This window comes from Panthera tigris, chromosome F2 (genome assembly GCF_018350195.1).
Source record: "Panthera tigris isolate Pti1 chromosome F2, P.tigris_Pti1_mat1.1, whole genome shotgun sequence".
Classification (NCBI taxonomy): Eukaryota; Metazoa; Chordata; class Mammalia; order Carnivora; family Felidae; genus Panthera; species Panthera tigris.
The window spans coordinates 12,226,055-12,252,757 of record NC_056676.1 but is presented as its reverse complement, the minus strand read 5'-3'; the positions used below and the strand labels follow the sequence as shown (position 1 = coordinate 12,252,757).

Below are 26,703 nucleotides of genomic sequence, written 5' to 3'. Positions count from 1 at the left end.
ATTTTATTTTTTATCATTATTTTTTAATGCTTACTTAAATTTTTTTTATATATTTATTTATATTTGAGAGGAAATGACAGAGCATGAGCAGGGGAGGGGCAGAGAGTGACTGAGACTTTATCTGAAGAAGGATCCAGGCTCTGAGATGTCGGCACAGAGCCCGATGCAGAGCTTGAGCCCATGAACCGTGAGATCAAGACCTGAGCTGACACTGAAAGCCCAACCGAGCCACCCAGGCATTTATTTTAAATGTATATATCAAAAATGATGTTTATTTTTGAAAGAGCGAGAGAGAGCGTGAGCAGGGGAGGGGCAGAGAAGGAGGGGGGACAGAGGATCCAAAGCGGGCTCTGTGCTGACAGCAGAGAGCCCGATGCAGGGATGCAGGGCTCGAATTCGTGAACCGTTGAGATCATGACCTGAGCCAAAGTCAGATGCTTAAGCAACTGAGCCACCCAGGCGCCCTGTGAATTTACGTTTTGAAGAAAAAAAGTAGATTAGGATAAAGAAACATTAAAAAGATCCTATGTGAAGGATAGTTCGCTGAGTTCAAAACTGCCATTGGCGCTATTCCACAGGAAGCCACTTACCGAACAAAATTACAACGTCATCACAGGGTATATGAGAGCACACCCTGAAAATACAGGAAGATGTTGGTAAAGACAATGGGGTAAAATGGATCACCAAATTCGTGGTTAACAGATGTAAATTTGTTTATATTTAATAGAGTCGAGATTTACTACATAAAGGAGTGTGTATATTTCAGAGGGTCAATGTCTCGGATCCTGGCGGGAATACTAGAGCATCTCCCTAGGAACACGAACCAGGATGCCGACTTAACCCCTGCCCCTTGAAGTTTCCAAACCTAGGAGACGATTTCCACCTCGGTTCAAACTGGGAAGAAACTAATCACTGAGAAAGAAGTGGGTGCTTTGTAGACAGTACCCCATTTCCGAGAGAGCAAAGGAAAGAGAAACACAGTAGGGTGACCCGTAGGCGTGTGCCTGCCCCCTCCCAACAAAAGTATTATGAATTCTTATTTGCTCCGTAGGGATTCTGGTAAGCTGATTTTTAAGGCGTTGGTATACAGTGTTCTGCTTCACGAAACAAGGGAAAGGTTTTCTACCTTGAGGTGAAAAAGTGGAAATTGGGGGAGAAGTTCCCAGAGTTCAGTTCAACAAACCACATCAGCAATAGCTGTAACAAAGCAGTTAACTTTCATCGGAGAGTTACCGCCTGCCACGCACAGTGCTAAAAACCTGACTGCTGCTGTCTTGCAACCCTCACAATGATCGGCAGCAAATGGTACCTGTGATCCTCGGGAAGCAAGTTCAGGGACACTAACTAAGCAGCCAGTTTTTCGACTGAGCCCAAACTGGAAGACGGAGGTTCCGATGCAGTTCCCCCCCCCCCACCCCCCGCCCCATGCCGGCGAGGCCCACGGCCTCCACACGCCTGCACTCTTCACTCGCCAGCAGTGGCCCAGCACCTGGCCACGCCAGCCAGCGGGTGGCCCGCTGGACAGAACAGCAGAGGTGCGACGTGTTTAAAAAATGAGAAGGGAAACACTAGATGAAACAAGGAAACGGGCACCGCTTCCCGTTGACGCACTCTCGGAATCAAATTTATATTTGACACGAAATGTTACTCCAGCCTGGAACACGGCCTGGCCTACCAAGGAGTCTCGCTCAAGTGTCCAGGGAGGGCGACGCGTTAAAAACGATCCTACGACCTGGCTCATTTTTGCTCTACGACTGTCCAGTCTCTTGGTTTGCTTTTCTCCCTTCACCAAAGATACCCTAAGCTCAGAGGACTTATTTACACGTAAATACTGGTTTTTCACTTTCTTGCAAACACTAAAGCTACGCATGAGCTTCAAGCTCAGCTCTAAGGACGGACCTTCTCCAGAATCAGGCTCTGGAGTATCTCCTGCCTTCAGCCATCTTCTACTGTCGTTTCAAAGTACGAGGAACACGTGACTGAATCAGAAGTCGGGGTACGGAAGACACTGAGGGCCGGCGCTGCTTTCGCATCTGACCGTGGCCCAGGGGACGAGTGTGGCCCTTTGACAGTCCCCGTCGTTGAGGGGGATATGGCTAACGTGCACCGGGAGAGCATCCGGAGGAAGAGCTGATAAAAATGAGATACTACTTCGCTCCCTCTAAATCATCAAACTTCTTCCCTGAAGAACTCGCACTTGGCTCCTTTAATCCGTGGTATGCCTCCGTGCCTTTCAACAGCTCTCCTTTGTGAAAATCTCTTTGCAATATTTGAGCAGCCAGAGACGGAGTCAGCCTGGTAATGGACCAATTTAGAGCAACGTCAGCACATCCTGCTCGGCGACTGCCCCAGTTCCACTCCTGCCTGTGGGTACTGACAGATCATCTGTAGATTTACAGCTGTGCATACAGAGAATGGAGAGGAACATTAAAATGTCAAAACTGAGGGAAATTCCCCATTAGGCCCTACGGTCCATTTCTGTCAACCGCCACAGTGGTATTAGAGTTTAGCCATCTCTTCACGCTGACATTTTGAGGCGGCTGTAACGTTAACAGCGAAAGCAAACGCTTCGTGACCGAATAATCCACGATTTTATAGGACTGTTTGTTTAAGTTAAAGAGAATGTTCATGCCGTAAGAGTCCACAAAGAAGCATGGTCTGAAAATTTAGGATCTCGAGCTTTGTTCAATAAGAACTTTGTATATTCCTACATTCAGTAAGAACTTTAAATTGATGCATGGCCCCTTCATTAAAAAGTTCAGAAATATAACTGCAGAAAAAGCTTTGGAGAAAGGATGCTGTACAAGTCCTCGCCTATTCACTAGGAGAGAAATCCACCTGCGATGCCCCCGGCCCCCTCTGATGAGCAAGCAACAGGGACTTGAGGGCCCACCAAACGGCTGCACGTGGGTTTCCTACCCTAGAGCTACGCAGCGGCTCCCGCCTGCCCATGGAGAGACGGGAAGGGCACAAACTAAGTGGGAACCCATTCGGGAAACTCGGCAAGGTTTCCAACATCACTACTTGAGCCGCCTCTGCTTGGGCCCCAAACAAAACAGTTCTCAAGGTTAACAACCTCTTACTTCAAATTAAAACAGATTTTCTTTTTTTTTTTTTTTTTTGCCTTCACAGGGTGTTAAAAATCTAAGAATTCTCCTGAAATTGATGGGAAGAATTACTTAGAATTAAACACAAAGGGCAGTGGAGGAGAAGAGGCCAAATACACTCTAACGCAGAAGAGAAATGCGCTCTCGGTGAAGGGAATCAAAATGGCGTGTTCCCTCTAAATCACTGGCTGGGTGGGGATTTTAACGCAGTCACTAAAACAGGACGTAAGGAAACGCCTTGCAGCCTCACCGGGCCATCTCTCTCACCGTCCCACCACAGGGAAGCAGCGAGCAGGGTAATGAGTGCCTCTGTATCTATGCTGACTTTTGACTTTTTTACGTGGTGCCAGCTTCTGGGCATTTGGCCAGCTTCCTTAACTCCTCCACAAACACCACCGCCAGCGCCATGCCCCTGTCCCTAGAAGGCTCTCCGATGCTTCTCACGCCGAGCCAAACACCCTCACTCGTGGTGACACGCCATCACCTACTAAACGTTCCGCAAGGCGAAAACACAAGTTTGCTGCGGACTTGCTTTGCTGATACAAGAACTGTACTCAGTAAGAAAGGAAGACTGAAGGCCCTCGCTCGGTGGCTACTGAGAGATTACCTACAGACTGACAGCTGGAACTACAGCAAATGGACAGTAATACTAAGATGTCAAGATGAAGGTAAATTCTCCAAGTTAGGCCTAGCAGTGCTTTTCCCCTAATTGTCCCCCTGACCCGCTTCCCGATTTTCCTTCCCTGGCTACCTATTGCTTCGCAGGGCCAGAGATGGCCTTTCTGAAGGACTGTTAAAATGCAGAAGGAAAAAGCAGCAAAGAAGAAAAAGGTGAGGGGGGCGGGGGGTGTGCATAATGGTAAAGACAGGGCTTTCTCCCTTATCCTTGGAGAACCAATTTCATAAATAGGCATCAGTGACAGAGAGGCAAAGAGAGATGGGGGTGGGGGGAGGGGAGGGAATAACTACTGAAAGTAGCCAAAAACCACTTGAAACTAAAAATCTTGGAAGAGGGGAGCCTGGGTGGCTCTGTCGGTTAAGCGGCCGACTTCGGCTCAGGTCACGATCTCGCGGTCCGTGAGTTCGAGCCCCGCGTCGGGCTCTGTGCTGACAGCTCAGAGCCTGGAGCCTGCTTCCGATTCTGTGTCTTCCTCTCTCTGACCCTCCCCTGTTCATGCTCTGTCTCTCCCTGTCTCAAAAATAAATAAAACATTAAAAAAATTTTTAAAAAAATCTTGGAAGAGATTATAAGAGAAATGGGGAAGAGAAACGCTATGTTTTCCTACAACAAAGTAGAAAGACCTTCAGGCAGCCTTCTTTGAAACCTAAACAAACGAAATCTCACTTCAATAACCTATCCTTCCATGAAGTGTTGAGGACACTACGCACACGCACATAAACACGCACACACACAACACTACACGTGTTGGTACCTAAAAAATGCTGCTACTTCTGCAACCTCACAATGAGGGTGCTAACAACACCTGTGTTCAAGCATACTGTCATACGTTAAACAATTTAAAATGTATTTTTATATTACATACATTTTGTTACATATGTATTGTTTATTTATATGAAAAAGTGTTTATTTTTATTTTTGAGAGTGTGCCCACATGAGAGGGGGTGGGGCGGAGAGAGGGGCACAGAGGATCTGAAGCTGGCTCCAGTCTGCGCTGAGAGTGGGCCCAACGCGGGGCTCAAACTCAGGAATCATGTGATCATGACCTGAGCCCAAGTCGGACACCTACCCAGCTGAGTGCCCCCAAAATTTACTTGTATGTGCATAGATTTATTTATATTCTGTTTCCAAAAAGAATGTGAAGCGACTGCTATTGAAAGAGTCTTCAATATGGCAGCCACCAGTCACCTTGGGCTCCTGGTTTGCATTCTATGGAGACGGGATTGCAGACTGACTGAAATAAGAAATGTGTACAAAACACACACTGGATTTCAAATCCTGTGTAAAACACCGAATGAGTAACTTTATACTGATTACGTATTGGAATAGTATTTTAGATTTTTGGGGCTTAATTAAATGTACTACTAAAATTCACTTTACCAGTGTTTTTTAATGTGACCATTAGAAAATGTAAAATAACACACGTGGCCTGTATCTGCAACTCCCACTACATTTCAACTGGACAGCACTGGTCCAGAACATAGTTGCCACACGAAGAAATGACAGCCAGAAGATGACACAAATAACAAACTTCCCTGTCCATCTCGGTGAAGGCCTTTATCCCCCCCTTTCTTCTGCCACATCGCCAATCTCTGCCCTTAATATAGCGCTTAGCACCTAACACTCAATAAATATTTATTTAATGGAGTTGAATGAAAGTGACAAGATACAAGATTAGAATGCAGTACCTAACAGTGGCTTATTAAAGGTTAAGAAAACTCACTGGCTGCTTAGGACACTTAGCCGATGGTTAATATCCAGGCTTGAAAAGTAAATTAAAAAACTAACTTCTGGGGCGCCTGGGTGGCTCAGTCAGTTAAGCGTCCGACTTTAGTTCAGGTCGTGATCTCACGATTCGTGAGTTCCATCCCCACATCAGGCTCTCTGCTGACATCTCAGAGCCTGGAGCCTGTTTCAGATTCTGTGTCTCCCTCTGACTCTGCCCCTCCCCTGCTCACGCTCTCTGTCTCTCTCTCTCAAAAAGGAATAAACAGGGGCGCCTGGGTGGCTCAGTCGGTTGAGCGTCCCACTTCAGCTCAGGTCACGATCTCGCGGTCCGCGAGTTCGAGCCTCGCGTCGGGCTCTGGGCTGATGGCTCAGAGCCTGGAGCCTGCTTCCGATTCTGTGTCTCCCTCTCTCTCTGCCCCTCCCCCGTTCATGCTCTGTCTCTCTCTGTCTCAAAAATAAATAAACGTTAAAAAAAAATTTTTTTTTAAAAAGGAATAAACATTTTTTAAAAATTAAAAAAAAACAACAACTTGTTACCTACAACATTCTTGATACTCAGAGAAAACAATACTCTTTTACAAAATAAAAGGCACCAAGAGACTAGGCTACCATTTAATATGCGGCTCACTTCATGCTTTCAGACAGTGGGGTGAAAGGAGAGACGGGGCAGAATTTTTTCCTCTGCCTTCACTCTAAACTTGGTATTTTCCATTTTAACCCACGGAATCTCTGACCTCTGGGATAAACCAGTTACACTGAGGGAAGATACGAGGAGGTTCTCATTAAGCTGCAGCATATACAAAGTGCAGTAGAAGAAATACCTTGGAGTCCTCACAGAGAAACAACAGATCGACGAGTAAAGTCAAGGGCAGCCAAGGGCGGAGAGCTTGCTGGAACCAAAGGTACCATGAAGAAATAACCGGCCAGCCACCACCGGCACGCGGGAGAGCAGCGACCCTCCTGACATCGCTCTGTGAGCCCGTGGGACGCTCTGTTCCCACGAGGTCTAGCTCTGGGCGCCTGCTCTCTGAAGGTGGGCACACAGACCGGCCCCTGAATGCCACGCCGGTCAAAGCCGGGTTTCCTTTAGATATATTTTGTTTTCCCCATCTCCACTAGACATCCATGGGTGTAGGAAAGTATACGTAAGCATGTCAAGAGTGATGCTCGTAGAGATACATGCACTTTCTATTAAAAAGGTGTTTTTCTCTGCTTCGGATCACCATTTGCATAAGTAAAGCTCGAGACGCGTGGCCACATTTTCCATAAAATCTATTAAGTAGTTGCCAATTACTCTGCTCATGTCTGGAATTCTATATTTACTGGGTGAACTGAGAGAATTTCAGTAGAATAGTCTCTCTACTTGAACGTTACCAGGAAAAGGTTTTCCCAGAAAGGCTGTTTTTTAAAATATTTGTAAGATGTCATGGAAAGACAGAGAACTGGAAAAGTTACAACCACTGATTCTTCGAGGTGTTTTTCCTTTTTTTTTTTTTTTTCTTTTTAAAAAAAAATCTCCTGGGGGAAAATTAGGACACAGAAATTATTACCCATCACCTCCATCTTGGAGGCACTTAAAATTTTCTTTCTGCTTCTGTTTTTCTTCACCATGACTGTATTTCAGGCCCAAATTAATGCAAAGGGTACAAATGTATTCAAAATGTTCTAAGGACACAACATTGCAGATTCTAAATTCCACCAGAAGTTGCCTCCCCCACACCCCCTACAAGAGTAGGATCTGTAAGCGGAGAAACCTGTATCTTGTGCAGCAGTTTAACTTATTCAGAAACGCCGGGATTTACCTGTAACCTGAAGGACAATCCACTTAACCAGTCTTTTCTAGATAAGCTCTTCAAATAAACAAAACCATGTTTTGAGCTCTCCTTCCAGGTGGCTCTCACCCACAACCACTGTGCACTGATAAACATTCCATTCTCATTCTCTCTCTCTCTCTCTCTCTCTCTCTCTCTCTCTCTCTCTCTCCCCACTCCTGAAGTGCTGCAGGTGCCCCAAAGGTGCTGTCCCTGCCGGAGACCTCCCAGTGCACCTCACGGACACAGAACCTGCTCTAAGCATCTCACCGTGACCGACAAGGTCCCACAGGGGTGCCACACAGCTTCCTCTCCCACAGCCCAGTCCTACATTCCATGCACTCATGATTTCCTAAGCCTTAAAGTCTTCTCCCTCCCCCTTCACCCAGCCTCCTCTCAACCGGGACTGACCCTTCACATCTCAGTGAGGCCATCACTCCCCCCAGGGTACCCTCCCAGACCCCAACCTCACACCCCCAAGACCGGATTGGGAGCTATCCCCGAAGCACACGGCACTTACTCCGGTGCTGTGCTTTCCATGGCAGACGCTTGCCCGCACTATCTCCCACCACCATCAGGGGCCTCAGAACCTGATAACTGTTCCCTAAGACCAGGGAAACAAAAGCAAACAACTCTGACAATAGTTAACATCGAAATAAGTGCTTCAAGTTATTTTTTAAACTTTGCAACAAGCAATTCTGAACATTTGCCCAATGATAATAAAATATTTTTGAGTCCCCACCATGTATCTGATACCATGTTAAACATTAAAAGATATTATTGCTGATCTTGCTATGCCTCTAACCAGGGAGGAAAATCTATCCTCAGTTGAGACAGATGCAATCGAGGCCCTGAGGTTAAGTCCCCTGCCCAAGGTCACGGGGCCAGCGATCAGTTGGTGGTACTTCGACTCAAAAGCTGTAGACTCCAAAGTCTACATGCTTCCCTTCATGCTGGTGACTCTGAGAGTGGGTCTCCGGGGTCTTGTGAGATGTTATCTGCCCCTGGCTCTCTTTCTCTCTAAACATGAGTAGACTTTTCCAAAGGCTCATAACCTGCATGCAGACTGTATGCAATGGCAGGTGTCAGAATCCAGCATTTGAGAAAAGGTAAGACCATGCCACTAAGTTTTTTTGTTTTGGAAAATGATTATTTTTCATTTAAAAAATATTTTTTGGCTTATTCCTTTTAAAGCTTATTTATTTATTTATTTATTTATTTATTTATTTATTTATTTATTTATTTTTAAGGAATCTCTACATCCAACCTGAGGCTCAACATCACGCGTGCTCTTCTGACTAAGCCATCCTGGTTTATTATGTTTAAACGATCAACAAGTATTTCAAACTGTCCTCAGTTTAAATTTCTAAGACAATAAATATCCTCACATATAGCCCACATAAACCAAAGATCTTTGAAGTCCTCAATGATTTTTAAACACGTAAATGGGTCTGTAATGAAAAGGCTCAGGAACCAATATCCTTCTCAGCTACAGAAAAGAAATATAAGCTAGAGTTTCTTCTTCCACTGCAAACTTTATCAAAAAATCAGGAGAGTCTGGAGCTTGCACCAAAGAACGTGTCCACACTCTACCATGAACACTACGGTCCAATGAACTCTGGCTTTTCTAACATTTTCCTTTGTTGACTCTTCAGTATAAACTTACCTTTAAAGATACCTAAGTGTGTGTATATAATTTAGAAAATATCTGTTCAGAGCCCATGAGACATTTAAAAAGCCTACCTTCTACCTTTAAAAAAGTGAAAAAGTCGGGGCGCCTGGGTGGCTCAGTTACTTAGGTGTCCGACTCTTGATTTCAGCTCAGGTCACGATCTCTCGGTTCAGTTCATGGGATCGAGCCCCACGTTGGGCTCCACACTGACGGCACGGAGCCTGCCTGGGATCCTCTCTCTCTCCCTCTCTCGCCGCCTCTGCCCCTCCCCAGCTTGCGTGCGTGCGTGCGTTCACTCTCCTTTTCTCAAAATAAATAAACATTTTTTTACAAAGTGAAAAACTCAAAACAAAAAAGCCAACAAGCCTATCTGAACATGATAATTCAGCAAATCACATCAATATTTCAACTTGATCTGGCAGTTCCCCTGCTACACAATATGGCTGTGAACCACCGTTCTACATGAAATGCAAAATAATTTTAGTAGTTCTGAAGCAAAACATAATTAGATGGATATATTTGCTGGAGCCGAATGTGAGCCATTCACAGGGAGAGAGAGGTTTTTAGGATTACGTGACAGCATTTTGAATTGCCCACATCATTATCCCCATCACACCTGTCAACATGGGCTAAGGAGGGGAAATATTTGCACAAATCAAATTTAATGTTTTATAACTAAGACTACATTTAATGATATTTAACCTGTTCCTTAAAAATAAAAGTAATTTTACATTGTATTTACATGTGAAATGCCATAATTATAAAGTGAGGTCTGCATTACCAGAGACGAGAACTAAAGCCTGGAGGAGAACTAACATGAATACGCACCAGCGGCTGGCGTTATACTAGGCACTTGGTATATATTAATTTCAACACCTTTTGTGACAGGTCCTATCTCTCCTATTTCACTGATGAAGAATCCAAGGTTCAGAGAGGTCAAGCTGTCTCAGGTCCCCAAGCTGAAGTTCAAACGCTTTTCCAGCCGTAAAGTGTATGCTCTTGGGAACAAGATTTTACACCTCCCTACGGATTATTTTCAGAACTGAGTGCTTCAAAAGCTGAAGAAGATACAAAGTTAAGCAGAAATTAAGAAGGCAAATGCCATGAACAAAATTTTTTTAATTTTTTTTAACATTTATTTATTTTTGAGAGAGAGACAGACAGACAGACAGACAAGAGTGTAAGCCAAGATGGGGCAGAGAGAGAGGGAGACACAGAATCTGAGCCGTCAGCACAGAGCCCGACGTGGGGCCCGAACCCACAACGTGTGAGAACGTGACCTGAGCCGAAGTCCGGCGCTTAACCGACTGAGCCACCTAGATGCTCCTAAATACCACGAACGAAATTTTTTAAAGGCAACTGAACTTAAATAAAAATACCTCCTATGTACGTGTTTACGCCCTGCCCCCATCCTGAGTTGGTCTATAATGGCGTACTCAAGAAGGGGGAGCTGGAGAAAACGGGCACCACACCTCGGGTCCCGCAGAGTCTAGCGCATACAAAACCCTCCAGTTTTCAGTGACTTGAACACCACATATTCCTATGCATCCCCTGAAACGCCTACTGAGGTCTTTCGTACTCTTAAAACCAGGGAAAGCTCAACAACCCCCACCCAGAGGTCATATTACCATCACAGGGCATCTCCTTCAAACTGTGCTTGTCCTCCAGCAAAGTGAGAAGATGCTGGAACGAGAAGTCAGAATCACCGCCCTGGAAAGGTCTCCTGGCCAATAAGATGCTTTCCAAGGAACAAGAGAAGAACACCTCCTGGAAACTAAGTCACATTCATTTCTGCCCTAGAAGCCACCCAGGTTGGCTGGCCTCAGGGCCCACACTTTCAGCCAGTTCTGAAGAGGGGCATCTTTGCCTTGAGGTTGATGTAAGGGGACAACAAATGAGCAGGAATTGATCTTCTCTATTCATCCCATAGCCCTTGTCTTCCCCGAGGCTCTCTGCTCCCAGCCTCTTGTCAGACTGGCTTCGTCACCTCTCCCTTCACTTGGTCCGGGCACCACAGGGCTCAGAGCCCTTCCCCATGGGCTGCAGGCTGGGCTGTGAGACAGGGAGCAGCTCTCTCCCAGGCAGTTCCCACCGACCTCGGGGCTCCTCTGAGCAGTATCCAAGTGTCTGCTTCCCCGAAACCCGTACGTGTCCTTGTGTCCTAGGTCCCCAGGAGAAGACTTTCCTGATCTCCACTTTCCCACTCCCACCGAGGCTGAGGCTTCTAAGTCTCTGTTCTAAATGCTGGGATACCTCACATGGATGTATTTCCTAACCAAACCTTTTTACTTTCACATTGCTTCAATCCCTTCTGTTTCTGCTGCCCGATCCTTGTTCCGAACTGTCCTTACGTGCCCGAACCAGAGGCTCACGGCTAAACTTCTGGTCTCCCAGCCGTCCTGTGTGTGTCTAATCAATATCACAAGCTCCCCACTGAAGTCCAAATTCCTTAAAACAGAATACAAGATTTCTACCATCTGGCTTGCCCCACAGCAAGCTCCAGGTCCCGTGCCCCCATTCACTGAGTCCTCCCCAAACCTGAAACGCCTTCTTCGGTTCACCAGTCCTCTCTAGCCAAATGCCAAGCACTCACATCCTCAGGTATTTCCTCTCTCTGGACACTTGTCACATAACTGTGTGTGGTCTTTCACTCTGCTTTTCTTTCCACACATGGGTCATGTTTTCCCACACTGATTAGAAGTTCATTAAAAACAGCTCTAGGGGTGCCTGCTGGCGCAGTCAGTTAAGCATCTGACTCTTGGTTTCAGCTCAGATCGTGATCTCACGGTTCATGAGTTTGAGCCCTGCATCGGGCTCTGTGTTGTCAGTGTGGAGCCTGCTTGGGATTCTCTCTCTGCCCCTTTCCGGCTCGCTCATGCACAAATTCTCTCTCTCTCTCTCTCTCTCTCTCTCTCTCTCAAAATAAATAAACATAAAAAAAAAAAAAAAAAGAACAGCTCTAAAATCGCCTTCTGTGCCATCCAAACTCAAGTTGTGATCATAATGATCTGTACATATAGATGTTAATTTATCCCTCCTAGGCCTAGGGCACAAACACCACATTTATAATGGCAAGCCATCTCTGTGAATGCCAGAGCTTGAAACTTAAATGTCTGCTTATAAACTCTGCAGGGTGACAAAAATCCCAGCTCAAAGAGGGAGGACTCCTGTTTCCGTGTCGGGTACCCGAACCTCTTAGAGACCAAACATGTTCTGCGGATTAATGTGGACTGTGATTTTCTACCCTTTGCGATTTAAGTTCACACTAGCATTCAACAGCTGGTAAAATAAATATTACAGAAGAACACATTTTGAAGCTTCCCAAGGGAAAAAAAGTTGCAATTTTCTAAAAGAGGTGGGAAGGCTGGCACAAGCACAGAAAACTTTGCTGGAAACCAAGTTTCAGTGTATTTTTAAGCCAGAGGGAGAAGAGAGAAAGAACAGGAATCCATCTCTGTGTCCCCACCAGCAGTGACGACCCTTACGGGCAGGGGCCTGGGGCCAGCCGTCCGTGATGCACCCACAGCACCCCACACAACGCCTGGGACGGGAGGAGGGAGGAATCGGGGCTTTCTGAGTAAGCGAATAAATGCAGAAGCCAGTAAGTGAGAGTAATAGGAGGAAGAAGAAGAAAAAAAAAATGAGATTCTGGGGCAGCTTACGAGATAAAAATTAAGGAAGTCATAATGAAAACGCTTTTCACGACATTCAAAGGAAACAGCTATCGGACAAGTTCCCCGTGTTACGTTTCACACCGCGAGGCGGACAGGACCCGAGTCCCCTTACCTGAGGCACAGGCACTTTCTGCGGGGTGCTCTGGGGTGACGGGTGGAGCTGTGCCCAAGGCTGGTGGTGCGGGTGTGGGGGTGAAGACTGGTGGTGCAGGCCCGGGTGGGGCTGCATCGGAGGGCAGGTTGGCAACTGCTGGAAAGACGGCTGCTGACCGGGGTGCTGCTGGCCAGGTAGCAGTCGCTCCTGGATCGCCTGGGGATCTGCAAGGCTAACACCGGGACAGCCGTTTGGTCTCAGGTGCCCGGCCAGCTCCCTCGGTGCTGAGGACATGCCCATAAACGGACGAGACTGCTGCATGTTTCTGGGGCCCATATTCCTCTGTCCGATTCCCATGGCACCGGGGGGCTGGTGAGATGGCTGAGGGTGGGGCATATTTGGATAACTGCCAACGTCCATTGGTATCCCAGCGCTTCCGGGCCTGACCTGCGGAGGCGGTGTGCCTGCCGGATTGCTCATTGCTTTCATGGGTGACATGGGAGGTGGAGAGGCGTAAGTTCCCTGAGGCTGTGAAGGATGCATAGTTTGTGTGTTCATTTGGTTAAGTGAGCCGCTGGGGTGGATGGGCTGCTGGTGCATTAGTCCTTGCCCACTGTTCGATGGGAATCCTACAGCATTGGGGTATCTTGGTACGGACTGATTCATTGGAGTATTATTTGTAAGGCCTAAATTCTGATTCATCCCTGTATTGTTAACTAATCCCTGATTTAGGTTACTGTAAGGATATCGAGAATACTGCCCTGAGTTGTTTATAGTAGGTGAGGGGACGGTCTGGCTCCGAGAACTGAAGTTCAGGGTCTGCGGCCTCCCAGCCCCTTGTTGAGGAGGATTAGGGGAGAACCTGGGGCTGTGGGCAACGGATTCTCCATGGAGAGCAGTAGGGGGGTGGTGGTGGAACTGCTGCACCGAATGACGCAAGGAAGGCGCCACGCTGGGGCTCTGCTGGGGCACGTGGGCCAAGTGGCCGGGTCCTGAGGTGGCGATGAAAGGACTTCCCTGACTGAGGCCCTCCTGGCCCTGGGAGAACTGGCTCATCCTCTGCTGCGGCTGGCCGTGCTGCTGCAGGGAGAAGTCCCCGCGTGCCATATAGCTGCCCATCTGCTGCATGTGCTGAGGGTGGCCCTGCGTGGGGGGCCCCGACGGAGCGGGCTGGGGCTGCTGCGGCTGGGGCTGCTGCTGGTAGGGGGCCCGCGCCTGGTCCGGCACCTGAACGGCCCGGGGGCCCCACAGGGAGCCGCTGTCCACGAACGGCGGCCCGTGCCTTTCGTTCTGCATGCCGGGGTAGACTCCCATCTGACCGCCACCGCCGGCGCCGTGGGGGACCTGAGGGACGGGAGGGGCGTGGTACTGCGAGTGAGGGGACGCGAGCCCGTTCCCAGGGGCGCCGCTCATCATTCGGTTTGGCTGATCCAGCAGATGCATCTTTTGCTGTTCGTACTGATTATAGTGATCGAAGTGGGTCAGCTTGGTCTGATTCTGATTCGCGGGGGGTGGTGAAGGGAGGGCTGCAGGGAGGCAAAGCCTTGGTCTATCGGCATCTGCTGACCCATGGGGTTCACTGGGTTTTCGGGGTAACCGCACTCTCCGAGGCCCTCGAGGCCTTCGCTGAAAATATTCCCGTCCTCGCCAAAAAGACTCATCATTCCCGGATCCGCCATCGTCTTCCAACACGCGGCTCCTCCAAAGTACAGCTCAGGAGCGTGTCTGTGCTCCTACCTCACTGAGGTGTTTGTCCTCAAAGCCTATAATCCTTAACTAATCTTCTTCGTGTCATTCCGTATTTCTTTAATTCTCTCGGACCCTGCAGTGTCAGGCAAAGTCTGGATATAGGTCCTGGAAGAGAGTGGGAGGTGGGGGGGTGGGGGGTGGGGGAGGGAGGAAGAAAACAAAGAATTAGGGACAAACGATGAAAACTGCCAGTGTTTTACGCATTTCATTTTGGTCTCCGTCAACAATACTAATCTAGCCCCCTCGCTGAGCCGTATTTTATAAATCTAGTTCACTTTAAGAGAAAGTCATTAGCTTCTACCAGAAGCATTATTATGATCGGTTACTTAGAAAGCAAGCAAAACACTAACCTTAACCTTAAATTAATCCATTCACTCCACTTCCTAGCGCTCCATTCTTGGATGGAACAGAACAAAAGAACACAACATGAAACAGCGGCAGCTGCCACAGCAGGCAAGCAGATGTATGAATATAGCCAAGCAGCCCATCTGCTGAACTAAAGCCCTGGAAATGCTCTGGTTACCGACAGCCCGCCCTTAACCTTATTCCCCTGAGCGGTGTAATCAGATGAGCAGCCGCGGCACCGAGGGCTGTGAAAAGCTCAACTTAGTTAAATTGACTAGAGGATTATACAAATACCAAAATCGGTCATTTCGTACAAATTGGATATTTACGGCCCACAGACAACTATGTAACAGCAACGGAGGCGTCGAGCGAGAAAGCGCCCACGATGATGGTCAAGCGAGGGAGAGTCCTCGACGATGCCGGAAAGCACGCTCGCAAACGGGACGATAAGTTCATAATGCCATTCTGTTTCGTGGCAGAAATACACGAGATTCAGAAAGACGCCAGAATACAGGCTTTCGCTCTCCAAGAGGACCGATTTCGCTCGTGGCTCTGGGCCCATCGCATCGCATCCCCGGCACAGAAGTCCAATCACAGGTCATCGTCCACCGGCAGGCGCCGGACCCCGAGGATGGACCCAGAGCCCACCGACCCCTCGGGGAAAACTCCAGCTGGACGGACAGTTTCGAGACGGTGACTATTCTCACCAGAAGAAACCGAGAAACCTTCCCCCAAACTGGCCCGAACTGAAAATTAGTTTAACAGAATAAAGTTCAAACTATCTGTGCAGGCTTCAGCCTTGCCTGGACCTCTTCTGGGAGAGAGCCAGTCGGGGTAACGCACAGCCGTCAGCGCCCTGTGTCTACAGCACGAGGTACACGCTACCTAAGGCTCAAACAGCTCCTAACAGATTCTGTGTCCGATTAAAACAACCAATTTAAAGAATGCTTCACCAATCAGAGCAGGAAAGTGTTTTTGTTGAATGCTAATTAAATCAACAACCTAATAAAGAACTAATTCACATAGGAAAAATGTCCAAAATCTTAAACATCTTTGGAATTTAACTCATTTTTGCCTCTTTCATAAGCACATTCAGCATTGTGTGATACTGACCAACTTGAAAAAACCAGGATCTTGCTGAAGAATTTCAAAAGTGATGTTCTAAACAGGCTGTCGTAAAATCTACTGACCCACTTCTCTATGAGCACGGGCGTGAACAATGGGCGACCAGCACTGCTGAGAACTTACCAGGAAGAGAGAGAAAACCCAGTTCCTGCCTGTCCAACTCTAACATATTCCTAACAAGGGGAGAATTTTGCTTACAGAAAATGTAAACAGCATTCCTGTTCACTGTCAGAACTACAGACACAACACCTGAGAAGGTCCCCAGGTCTGTAGTTTTCAGGTGACAGCTGTCAGCTGAAGTCAAAGGTCTCCTCACTCCGCCGCTAACTGCCATGAATTTTCTGATCGACTTTCTCAAAACAGAGGTCAGAAGGGTGAAAATAAGGTGAGCGTGAAAGCCGTTTTATTTACCGACATGCTGCTTTACTACACAACTACTTTCAAATCCAAAATAAAGAGAAGCAGAAATTTCTGGTGCCAAGTGAAACAAATATTTATAAACTGAATTTACTCCTCAACAGCCTAAGTAGTCAGTCTTCATTCACTCAAGACTCATTCTAGCTTCCAAGGAAATAAATACTAGAATGGACTTGATAAGAGCTTAAACCAGCCGTGCAGACTAACCGCTTACCAAAATAACCTTCCAAATTAGCTTAAGGAAGGTAGTGTCTACTTGTATATACGGATGGCCTTGTTTTATAGGATAACAGCTTCATCCTCCAGGGTCCCCCACGTGTCATGGGAGGCCTCGCTACGTGGCTGCATGGGGGTCCCGGCCAGCTCTGGGGGGCTCGGGGGGAAGCATCCCAGGGGAAGCACCCCAGGGGGAGGGAGTGGCCTGGATGGAGCCCAGTGGCGAGGCAGCTCTGGAGTTGGAGCTGACGCTTACTTTGTGTCAATCGGTTTAAGGCTGAGCAGAAAGGGAAAAAGAGCCGGCCTACAGGCATGGCCAGGGACAAAACAGAACACTCGCTGAGAGTAAGTAATCCTACCTGACGCGTGGGCTTCCGCTTCCAGTCAGTCCCCCAATCTTTCCGACTAAGAGTCCATTTCACAGCAGCAGGTGAAATGACAGAGTACCAGGCAGTCAGTCAGGGCGCCACCCACCCCCACGGAGACCCCCGGCAGGGGAGCTCTGGGACAGGACTTCAAAAACTGTGGCTTCGGGCTGTCATTAGTGATGGCTCCCGCTTGCCCGGACAGCCACCACCGCCTTCCTGCCCCTTTTCTGACCTCAAGACTTGGCTGGCGACTGTGCTAGGAATCCATCTGGTAGCTGGATTTCATATTTCTGATCTGAGCTAATCTAATTAATTTATTTTGGTCTTTTTTAATTCGATCAAGTCCATTTGCATGCCCACTTTCCCAAGTCACAGCTGCAACATCCAGTTTTGTTTCTATCAAAGATGCTCATTTAAAACCCTTTTTTGGAGGTGGGCTGCCCCCTTCGCTGCACTCAGAACCTACGTTTTCTATGTCAGGATGAATCAGCTGTTCAGTGAGCCGTCAGATCAGAGCCATCGATGCCATTTTAAATTTTGTAATAGCCACATTTTAAAAGTAACCAAAAAAAGAGTGCAATTACTTTTAATAATAACTTTTATTTAACCCAATATATGCAAAATACTATTGCTTCAACGTATAATCAACATGAAAAAAAAAAAAAGAATGAGATCGTTTACGTTGTTTGGTACTGAGTCCTTTGAAACCCAGTATGTATTTCACACGGCATGTCTCAATTTCTACTAGACACATTTCAAGTAAAAACTGTGCACATGGGGGTGATGGCTACCACACTGGACAGCCTAGTTACAGGTTGTTAGAAAGAAGAGACACAAATACAAGTTGTCAGTGTTATCAAATAATTCTCCCAATTATCACTTGGATAATAAATATTCAAGATGTATTTATGTTTGATTTGGCTTTAAATAAAAATCAAGCTAAATCTCAAATCACATTTACTTATTCAAACTACATTTACTGAGGACCTACTTATGATCCAGGGACTGGTCTAGAAATATCTCAGTGAATAAAAACCAACAAAATTCCCTTTGTCCTCACGGAGCTCATCTGCAAGTGATAACCCTTAGAGAAGAAGTAAGATTCAGAGCGGAGTTACATTAATGAAAATTTAGGATGCTGTTTTACAAAATAGTTCTTGGGAATTTATGATGACAAATATTTTAACTATGTGTGATATCGTATAGAAAACACTACAGAGACATACAGTGAAGACAGAATAATGTAAGTTCCACTCAGTGCCCCACTGGCAAGTATTTTCTGAGACGGGAATGACAGTGCAGGAAGTAAGTGCTGTGTCCGGGGGTGAGGAGGGGCTCTACGAGACAGCTCAGCGAACAGCGTCACCTACACCGCAGCAGAGGTGCACTGGGAAGCCACTGGGAAAACCTGAGAATTAGCAAGCACTTCGGATACCTTCTAATCCAAACCCCCGCCCTTTTTTTTTAACGTTTATTTATTTTTGAGACAGAAAGAGACAGAGCATGAACAGGGGAGGGGCAGAGAGAGAGGGAGACACAGAATCCGAAGCGGGCTCCAGGCTCTGAGCTGTCAGCACAGAGCCCGACGCGGGGCTCGAACTCACGGACCGTGAGATCGTGACCTGAACCGAAGTCGGACGCTCAACCGACCGAGTCACCCAGGCACCCCCAAACCCCCTTTCTCTAACAGATTAAAAAACCTTTTTACAGACCGAGAGAAGTAAGCATCTTCTACAAAATATTTTCATGGCAAATAATTCCCAAAGGCGAAAGAGAAGCGTAGAGAAGAAATGGCAGCTTACCAGCAAGAGCAACTTCCTAGAGGCCTAAATTGGGTCTGTCTTGCTCAGGGATAAGTCACTAAACTGTGGAGACCACCAAACAGAAGCGTTTCCTTTCAAACCAATGTTGTTAATTACACTACCTGTAACTTTTGGGAAGCAAGCTTGTAGTAGCAGCATACTGAGGCTATTGGGTTAATTGGGGGGCAATACGCAGGATGAAAAGTAGGCAGATCCAAAAAACAAGTAAACGCCGCACAGAGAATCATGGATGAAAGCAAAAGGTATACAACAAACCAAGATGAGAGAAGTAAGTTGGGCAAAAATATATGTTAATATTTTGAAGCGAATTTCTGACTTGCAAAACTTCCCATAAACAAGGCTTAACTACGTGGCTCTTCCAAAAGTAATATGGCATTTCTGCAGCCAAGTTTCAGTTTGGTATCACAGTGATCTGGGAAACTGGCAAGGAAGTAAATGAATACAAAACACCTTCAAGTGCAAAATATCTTCCATAGCCCAATCACTTTGTATCCAATTGTGCAGGCAGAACCTCATCCAAAGGAAAACTTTTTCATAAATATCTAACACAATATGGGCAAGCATGGATTCAAGATGACTGCCTTTTGGTTGGTGAAGACTGTTTTGAGTTCTATAGCTTGATTCGTAATTGTTCTCTTCAAGTTTCTCTCCTGCACCTCCAAAGAGCCTGAGGCATATAACATGACCGTGACGATGATTCCTGGGATTGGGTAAAGCATGTATCAGCATTTCCGAGGCAGTGTCTAGCAGCTGGAAAAACCCGTCACCACCTGCAGTACAACCTGCAAAGACACCTCTCCGTCAGAGGTTACAAACCATGTCAAAAGGAGGAGGATCCATAAGCTGATAGGTGACCACACAAAAGGTGAAGGGCTCAGCACCACTGAATATTCATATTCATAGATCTATTAGACCACGAGGCCTGTGGACATCAATGCCCACTAATGGCCCCGCAGAGCCACTTGGGAAAGAGGAACATCTACCCAGGCCAATGCTCGCTGTGGCAGAAGGAAATTACCCAACAGACAATGACCCAGGTAAAGAATCAAGAAACGCTTCAAGTCACCAACATCAGTTCACCGCAAGTCGGTTCCAGATTTGCCTCATGGACCAAAGGGTGCCCTTCCTGAACGACCCACCCCTGCCCCGGGGAAGACCACATTTTCTTCCTCATTAGTATGTTCAGGCAGCAGCAACTCGCTATGAACGTGCTGTCCCCCCCAGCAGCCATGAGCCACAGGTTGCTATGTACATTAAAACTAAACACAATTTAAAACTCAGTACTCAGTCACACGAGCTCCATTTCAAGTGCTCACTATGCAATGCGTGCACCGTCCATCCATGCAACATTTCCATCCCTGCAGAAAATTCCATGGCCGCTACTATGTATTTCTTATTAGAGAGGTAACATTTTTAGATGAAACCATATTACATAGTAGCAATTCTCTCTGATGCAAACTAGTTTCTCCTGTTCAGAGCATTGTTTCCAAGTATCCTTTCAAAGGTCCACACCTACCCCTTGTAATGAAATCTACAGCATTTGTTCCATTGATCACATTGTATGTGAATTAACTATATTTGCAACCTGTAAGATTTCTCCTTTCTGTAACACCTCCCAACATATATTTCTATTTCTTAATGAGTAATTTTTATTGTGTCAAGAATGGTTCTCAACTATACAAAATGTGACACTCAGGAATAATTAATGTCAAAATCCTTTTCACTTAGAATTGCCATAGTACCACTGCCCTTGAGTGAAGTATTTGCAAACTTAATTTTTATAACCCAGAACCTACACAGCTAGATAGTAAGGCCACTATTTTTCTTAGTGGCTTTGTGCATTATTTTTATTCACTATTTTTTTGGAAGAAAAAGATTAAAAAAAGAACAAAAAAGGATTCAAGGTGCTTCAGAAGGTCTATGTTGGTCCGAGCACCATATGAAAAATAAAACCAAATTACATTTACACAGTTAGTTTCCATTTATAACACTGGATAATCCCCAAATATGCCGACACTAATTGAAGAGATACGTATTTTTATAGGAAAAATTATGCTCGGAATCGACGTTGTACAGGGTATCGCTACCCTTCACGTCAGCATTTTCTATGGCAGCTGATCCTAGCTCCATCCACCCCTTTGACCCAGCCAAACAATGGGAAATAACCCTCTATCCTTCTCATCATTCGTTCACTTCAGAAATATTTAATGAGTGCCTACTTTGCATAACACGTTCATGAGACACTGGGGACACAGAGCTGACCTAAACAGACGTGGCCCCTGTTCTGTGCAGGCTGCTATTCTAACAGATGCCCTTCTCGTATCCGACATATTCCAGCCACCAACCAACCTGCTAAGTCTGCCTCCCAAATATCCCACAAGCCCGCCTCTTCCTCTTAGTTGACACCATCTCGGATGGAGTCGGGCCTTCCTGTGTTAGTCAAGGACAGAACATTAAAGCCTGGCTGTATCTCCCAAGTCAGGTCTCAACAAGTTCACACAGCGGAATGAATGATCTTCCAAAACACAAAACACACCATGTCTCTCCCCCGATCGAAATCCTTAAAGGAGTTTCTCTCAAGTCCAAATGCTCCAGTGTGGGTGGAAGGCACTTCATAATCAGATCCCTCCATTCTAACCCCCCAAATCCCCACCCTGCCCCGGAAACGTGCACAAATACCCAGGCTAGGTCTGTCAAACCACAGGAAGTTTACCAACAATCACCCATTCAGTTCCTCGCACCTTCCTTGCCTCCACACCGGCCTCCTTGCCCCCTGGTTGTCCAGTCCAGCCTCTCTTTTCATCTCAGTTCTTCTGCTGCCACCTGGGGAGAACCCCCTGACCTTCAGCCCTTTCCTTCTCAGGCTGATTCTGAAGTCCTCCCTAGTATTTGTGCTGCACGGAGGGAAGGGCTACAAAAGCACCAAGCGCGGTCTTGCCTGCCCTTCTCCCTGCAGACTAGAGCCTTGCCACTTGAAGGGAGTCCTGGGACCACTGGCACTTCCAGGGAGCTGGTGAGGGATGCAGAATCTTGGGTCCTAACCCTGACCTCCTGACCCAGAAATCTGCATTTTGTTAACAAGGACCCCTGCTGATTCCTGTGTCTGTGAAAATTGGGGGAGCCCCAGGTAGGGCCCCACTGCTCCTCAATTAACACGAGAATGAATAACCACCAACAAGCAACTCATCCCAAAGAATTACAAAGCAGAGAACACAAAGATACGCTGTCTTACACTTACAGAAGGCCTTGGCATTCCTGACTAAGAAACAATACTAATACTGACCTCATCCAAAGGATTCTGAATTAGTGACAAATTTTAATTTCTAATGGTTTACAAGGAGTGGACATCTAAAAGTGGTTTGATTCTAAAGATACATCCATCTGCTTGCCGATCACTTTGCATGACCAAAAAAAAAAAAAAAAGGCAGCTAACATTAATATCTAATGCTACATTACATAACACACTGTTTCACAGGCTTCTTGCAGAAACCTTTCAGTTATTTCTACATCACTTTGAGAGTCTGGATATTCTGAGCTGCCTTTCAGATAAAGATGATTTTTTTTTTCTATATAAGGTGCTGGGGCCAATGCTTCCCTTCAAGGCAACTAATGAAACAGCACTCAGCTAACAGCTCATACCAAGCACACGGCCACAACACTAATTTTTTTTTTTCTAAGTTGGCCAAAAGACACATACTGTCTTATATAGAAGTTGTGCCACTAAACCACAGGAATCATGGAAATCAATGTCCTTTAGAGAACAACCTTTACGCCCTGCGATTCCACATGGAAATATCACTCTCGGAAATTAGCTCCTTCAAAGACTAAGCCCACTGAGAAGGCAGCCAGCTGACCTGCTTGTGCCACCACAGACATAAGAAGAACACCTCTAGGGTGACCTTCTTTCTGCACACAACTTCGCATGGCCCAGCAGCAGACCACTATACATTCTAAAAGCACTTAGAGCATTCAATATAATGTGACAAAAGATGAGAACACCTGTATACGCATATATACACAACATATGTGTAAGATATGTATCATGTAAACGGTGCAATCTATCCCAGATCTTTTTTTTTTGTAAGTTTATTTATTTATTTGGAGGGGGGTGGGGGATAGAGAGGGGTAGAGAGAGAATCCTAAGCAGGCTCCATACTGTCAGCGCAGAGCCCAACGCAGGGCTCGAACTCACAAACCACAAGATCATGACCTGAGCTGAAATCAAGTCAGATGCTTAACTGACTGAGCCACCCAGGCACCTCTATCCCAGATCTTTTTAATGCTATCTTTTTTTTTTTTAATGTTTATTTATTTTTGAGAGAGACAGAAAATGAGCAGGGGAGGGACAGAGAGAGGGGGAGGCGCAGAATCCAAAGCAGGCTCCAGGCTCTGAGCTATCAGTACAGAGGCTTGAACCCACGAACTGAGATCATGACCTGAGACAAATTTGGACGCTCAACTGACTGAACCACGTAGGCACCCCTTTTTAATGCTATCTTAATTAATTTTATTATAGATGAGGAAGACAGCAAACAGACACAGGTCCAGAAATAGGTAAAATGGAAATTTTTTTAATGCAATTTATTTTGCATTAAATATTGTAAAATATTCTGGCATAGTTTAAACAAACAAAATATGCTTGATCTATAAAGGCAAATGATGCCACATGTTTATTAGCCTAATAAAAAATCATCATTTAAAAATATATTTCCCTTGGGGTGATAAATATATATATTATATATAATATATATATTTCCCTATTCCCTCTATCTAGACCAATTTCAAGCAACTGACTACACACACACGCGCGCGCACTCACCATCTAGGTGATGTCAAGCCTACAAAAAGTGAGAATTGACTAGAAGGACGGAAGAAAGGAGCTGCCTGAGACCACCCTCTGTCCAGGGGTGCCGGCCAATCACAAACTCCTATAAAGCTGACCCGGAACCACTGGAAGATGCCAAGGTGCGACACAGGCAACATGCTGAGGGGCTGGAAAAAAAGGCAAACAGCTAATTGCTCTTGTAAGAACTACAGTTGCCTCTGATTAACTGGTCTGACAATCGCCTACATTCTTTTGCATTTTCAAAGGTTCTAAAAAGCTGAAAAGAGGATCTTGTCTCATATTCCAGGGGAGTTTAAAACTCCCCAATTCTGTACCCAACTCCGCCTCATTTGAAATACAGGGAGAGAAAGGTTGTAGTCAACAGTCTTCTCTGATACATGCTACCAACATTCTTTTCCTTAGAGGAGAAGGGGAAAAAAAAAAAACCTTTGGTGATACCACAGCTGAAAATAATTTATCTATTTTCTCTGCTACAGCAGAGCACATGTGATGAGAAGCCTTATCCGTCATGAATAAACCTGAGCACATAGACAGGCAAAGTGTCCCAGGATGGGGGTAGAGGTCATATGGTAACCTGGAAGGTTTTCTAAGAGTCCGTATTTCATGCAAGAGAGGAATACACAGGAATTAGAAAAGTCTAAATTTCCATTAGGGAGGCAAGCGATATAAGAATGACACAGAACTGCAAAGCAGTGTGAGGGGGTCATCGGGAGAGTATTAGAGAAAGTGATTTTGGAAAACTACACTTACACTCAAAAAGGTAAATCTCTAGGGGAAAAAGGAAGAAAACAACTGTAACTTATTCAGGGACCACAGCATTAAATTTCTCCTTCAATCGAAATTATATTTGACAAAGTAAGTGGAAATAAGACTGGAATGTACAGTAAAGAGCTTCGCATCCATTGTTTCATCATCATTCTGACTTATGACAAAGTTGGAACCATTGTTTCTGTGCCTATGACACTCAGCATAAATGTGATGAGGTTCTACAGTGCCGTCATCAAAACTATTTGATAATCAAAACTATCAATTACGTGCAGCTAAATAAGCCTGATACATCTTTTACCCAAGTTGAATGTCTTCATTCCTACTGGCATTTAATAAAAGACAAGTTTTATCCATAGACTCTGTATCTTTAATTTTACATTTTCCTGTACCCATAGCAAAGGCTCAGCCCTAAACTGGCCCCTTTTCCTCATTACCCAGAAATTTTCTGAGCTTCTCTCCCCAATTAGCTGAACACTGTGGGCAAAACGAGATATCTTTTATGTTACTCTAAGCAAATTAATTCATAAGCCTAAATCTATCCCCCCCCAAATTACATCCCATAATAAATTCTTTCATTATTTTACTGCAAAGCACCTTACTATTCTATGTTGTTGAACACTGACTGTAATGACCCACTTCTGACTCACTTATTCCTCCTAAAAATGACTCCATTAACCAATTCTAATGTTAAGTACTTTTTACATGAGCGTACAAGAGTCCTGATTTCAGGACATCGTTCTAATTTACAGGTAAAATTTACGTTTCAGTTTTGAAAAGGGATCCTACTAATGTAGTTATAAATTCCTACCTTGTGTAGGAATTCCTACCTTTGATCTATGATCAAAACGAAGCTCACCTCAAGTTAGCAAGTAAAAGGGGATGTAAGGTAAGAAAAGGCAAGGTGAGAACAGGGGCTGCTACCTGCTGTGACATTTGTTTTCCATAATGAGGACGATCAAGAATATTAAGGCTACCAATGAAACCTTATCATTGAATTTGGTATTTGGGTTAAGAAAAAACACCAGACAGACACCTACTCAGCTTTAAAATACAGAGTCCCCTAAGGCCTCAGACTGCTGCACCCGCTTGTCAGTATGGTTTTAGTGAATTTAACTAGTATATACCACTTGTGGATAAAATTATGATGCAGCTAAGGAAATCTAAATGAAGTCTCATCAGCGACACTGCACCTACCCACACGTTTCATGCTCCCTCCCCCACATTCATTATACCTCTAAGCATACCAATACTCCATGCCCATTTCTCAGAGATAATTTGAAGATATTGAGAAGTTTTCCTATAAAACAATTCTAGAGAATATGAATAAAGGTTTCTAACCATGCTAGAGTTTGGTGCCTTTCGGTGCCTTTAAAAAACAGTGGCTATGACAAACATGTATCAAATTTCTTTTTTTAAGTTTATTTATTTTGAGAGAGAGAGAGAGAGAGAGAGAGAGAGAGAGAGCATGCACACATGTGCACAGGGGAGGGGAAAGGGCAAAAACAGAGGGAGAAGAAGAGAGACAGAATCCCAAGTAGGCTCCACGCTGAGCCACATGGGACTTAATCCCATGACTGTGAGATCACCACCCAAGCTGAAACCAAGAGCCGGACAACGAACCAACTGAGCCACCCGGGTGCCTCACATATCTCAAATTTCTTAAAATAGCCTTAAACATTCTGTGTATAAATCTGAGTGCCCCATTAAATAGAATACTGCTCTACACTACATTTTCCAGATTGCAATATATACCTGGAAAGAGCAAAAAGTATTCTGGAAGACCACATATCTCAAGTTTCTACTTCAAAAACATACTCACAAGCCCTCTGTGCTCTGGGCTGGGCACCTGTCGAGACCTCTGCATATTCAATGACCAACATTCCTTAGCACTAAAATTAAAGCAAGGAGATTAAAGCTTTTTTCTCATCATGGTAAAGGGAAAAGTTTTAAAATACCATTTGGTATTTGAAGTTGTTTAGATCATCAGTATCCAAATAATTTTTACTGGTTGCGTATGAACTTGGTAATTAGTAGCTTTTCACCTACCAGAAAAATTTATAACTTCTTTGTAGGATGAAATTAAATTTTTTTCCTTTTTAATTTTCCATTTTTGCATATATTTTTATTTGAATAAATGATGTCCTGTTGAAAGGTTAACTTGCAAATATATACATGTCAATATTTCTTTCATCACAACCATTTAAATTTCCCCTATTGCCTTTGTAAATGTGCCCAGAGTGGTAAGTTCATTAAGACCCTGTATCTTATGTCTACCACTGTG

The 26,703-nt window shown here is 45.4% G+C and overlaps 1 protein-coding gene across 1 annotated transcript in view; it reads right to left on the bottom strand.

Moving 5' to 3' along the window:
* CHD7 (chromodomain helicase DNA binding protein 7) overlaps positions 1 to 26,703 on the bottom strand; it is a 189,737-nt gene that overhangs the window by 111,518 nt on the left and 51,516 nt on the right. The window contains 2 exon segments of the mRNA XM_042972706.1: positions 12,784 to 14,273; positions 14,276 to 14,619. Of these exon segments, the coding sequence (XP_042828640.1) occupies positions 12,784 to 14,273; positions 14,276 to 14,444 (1,659 nt within the window). The 5' untranslated portion in view covers positions 14,445 to 14,619.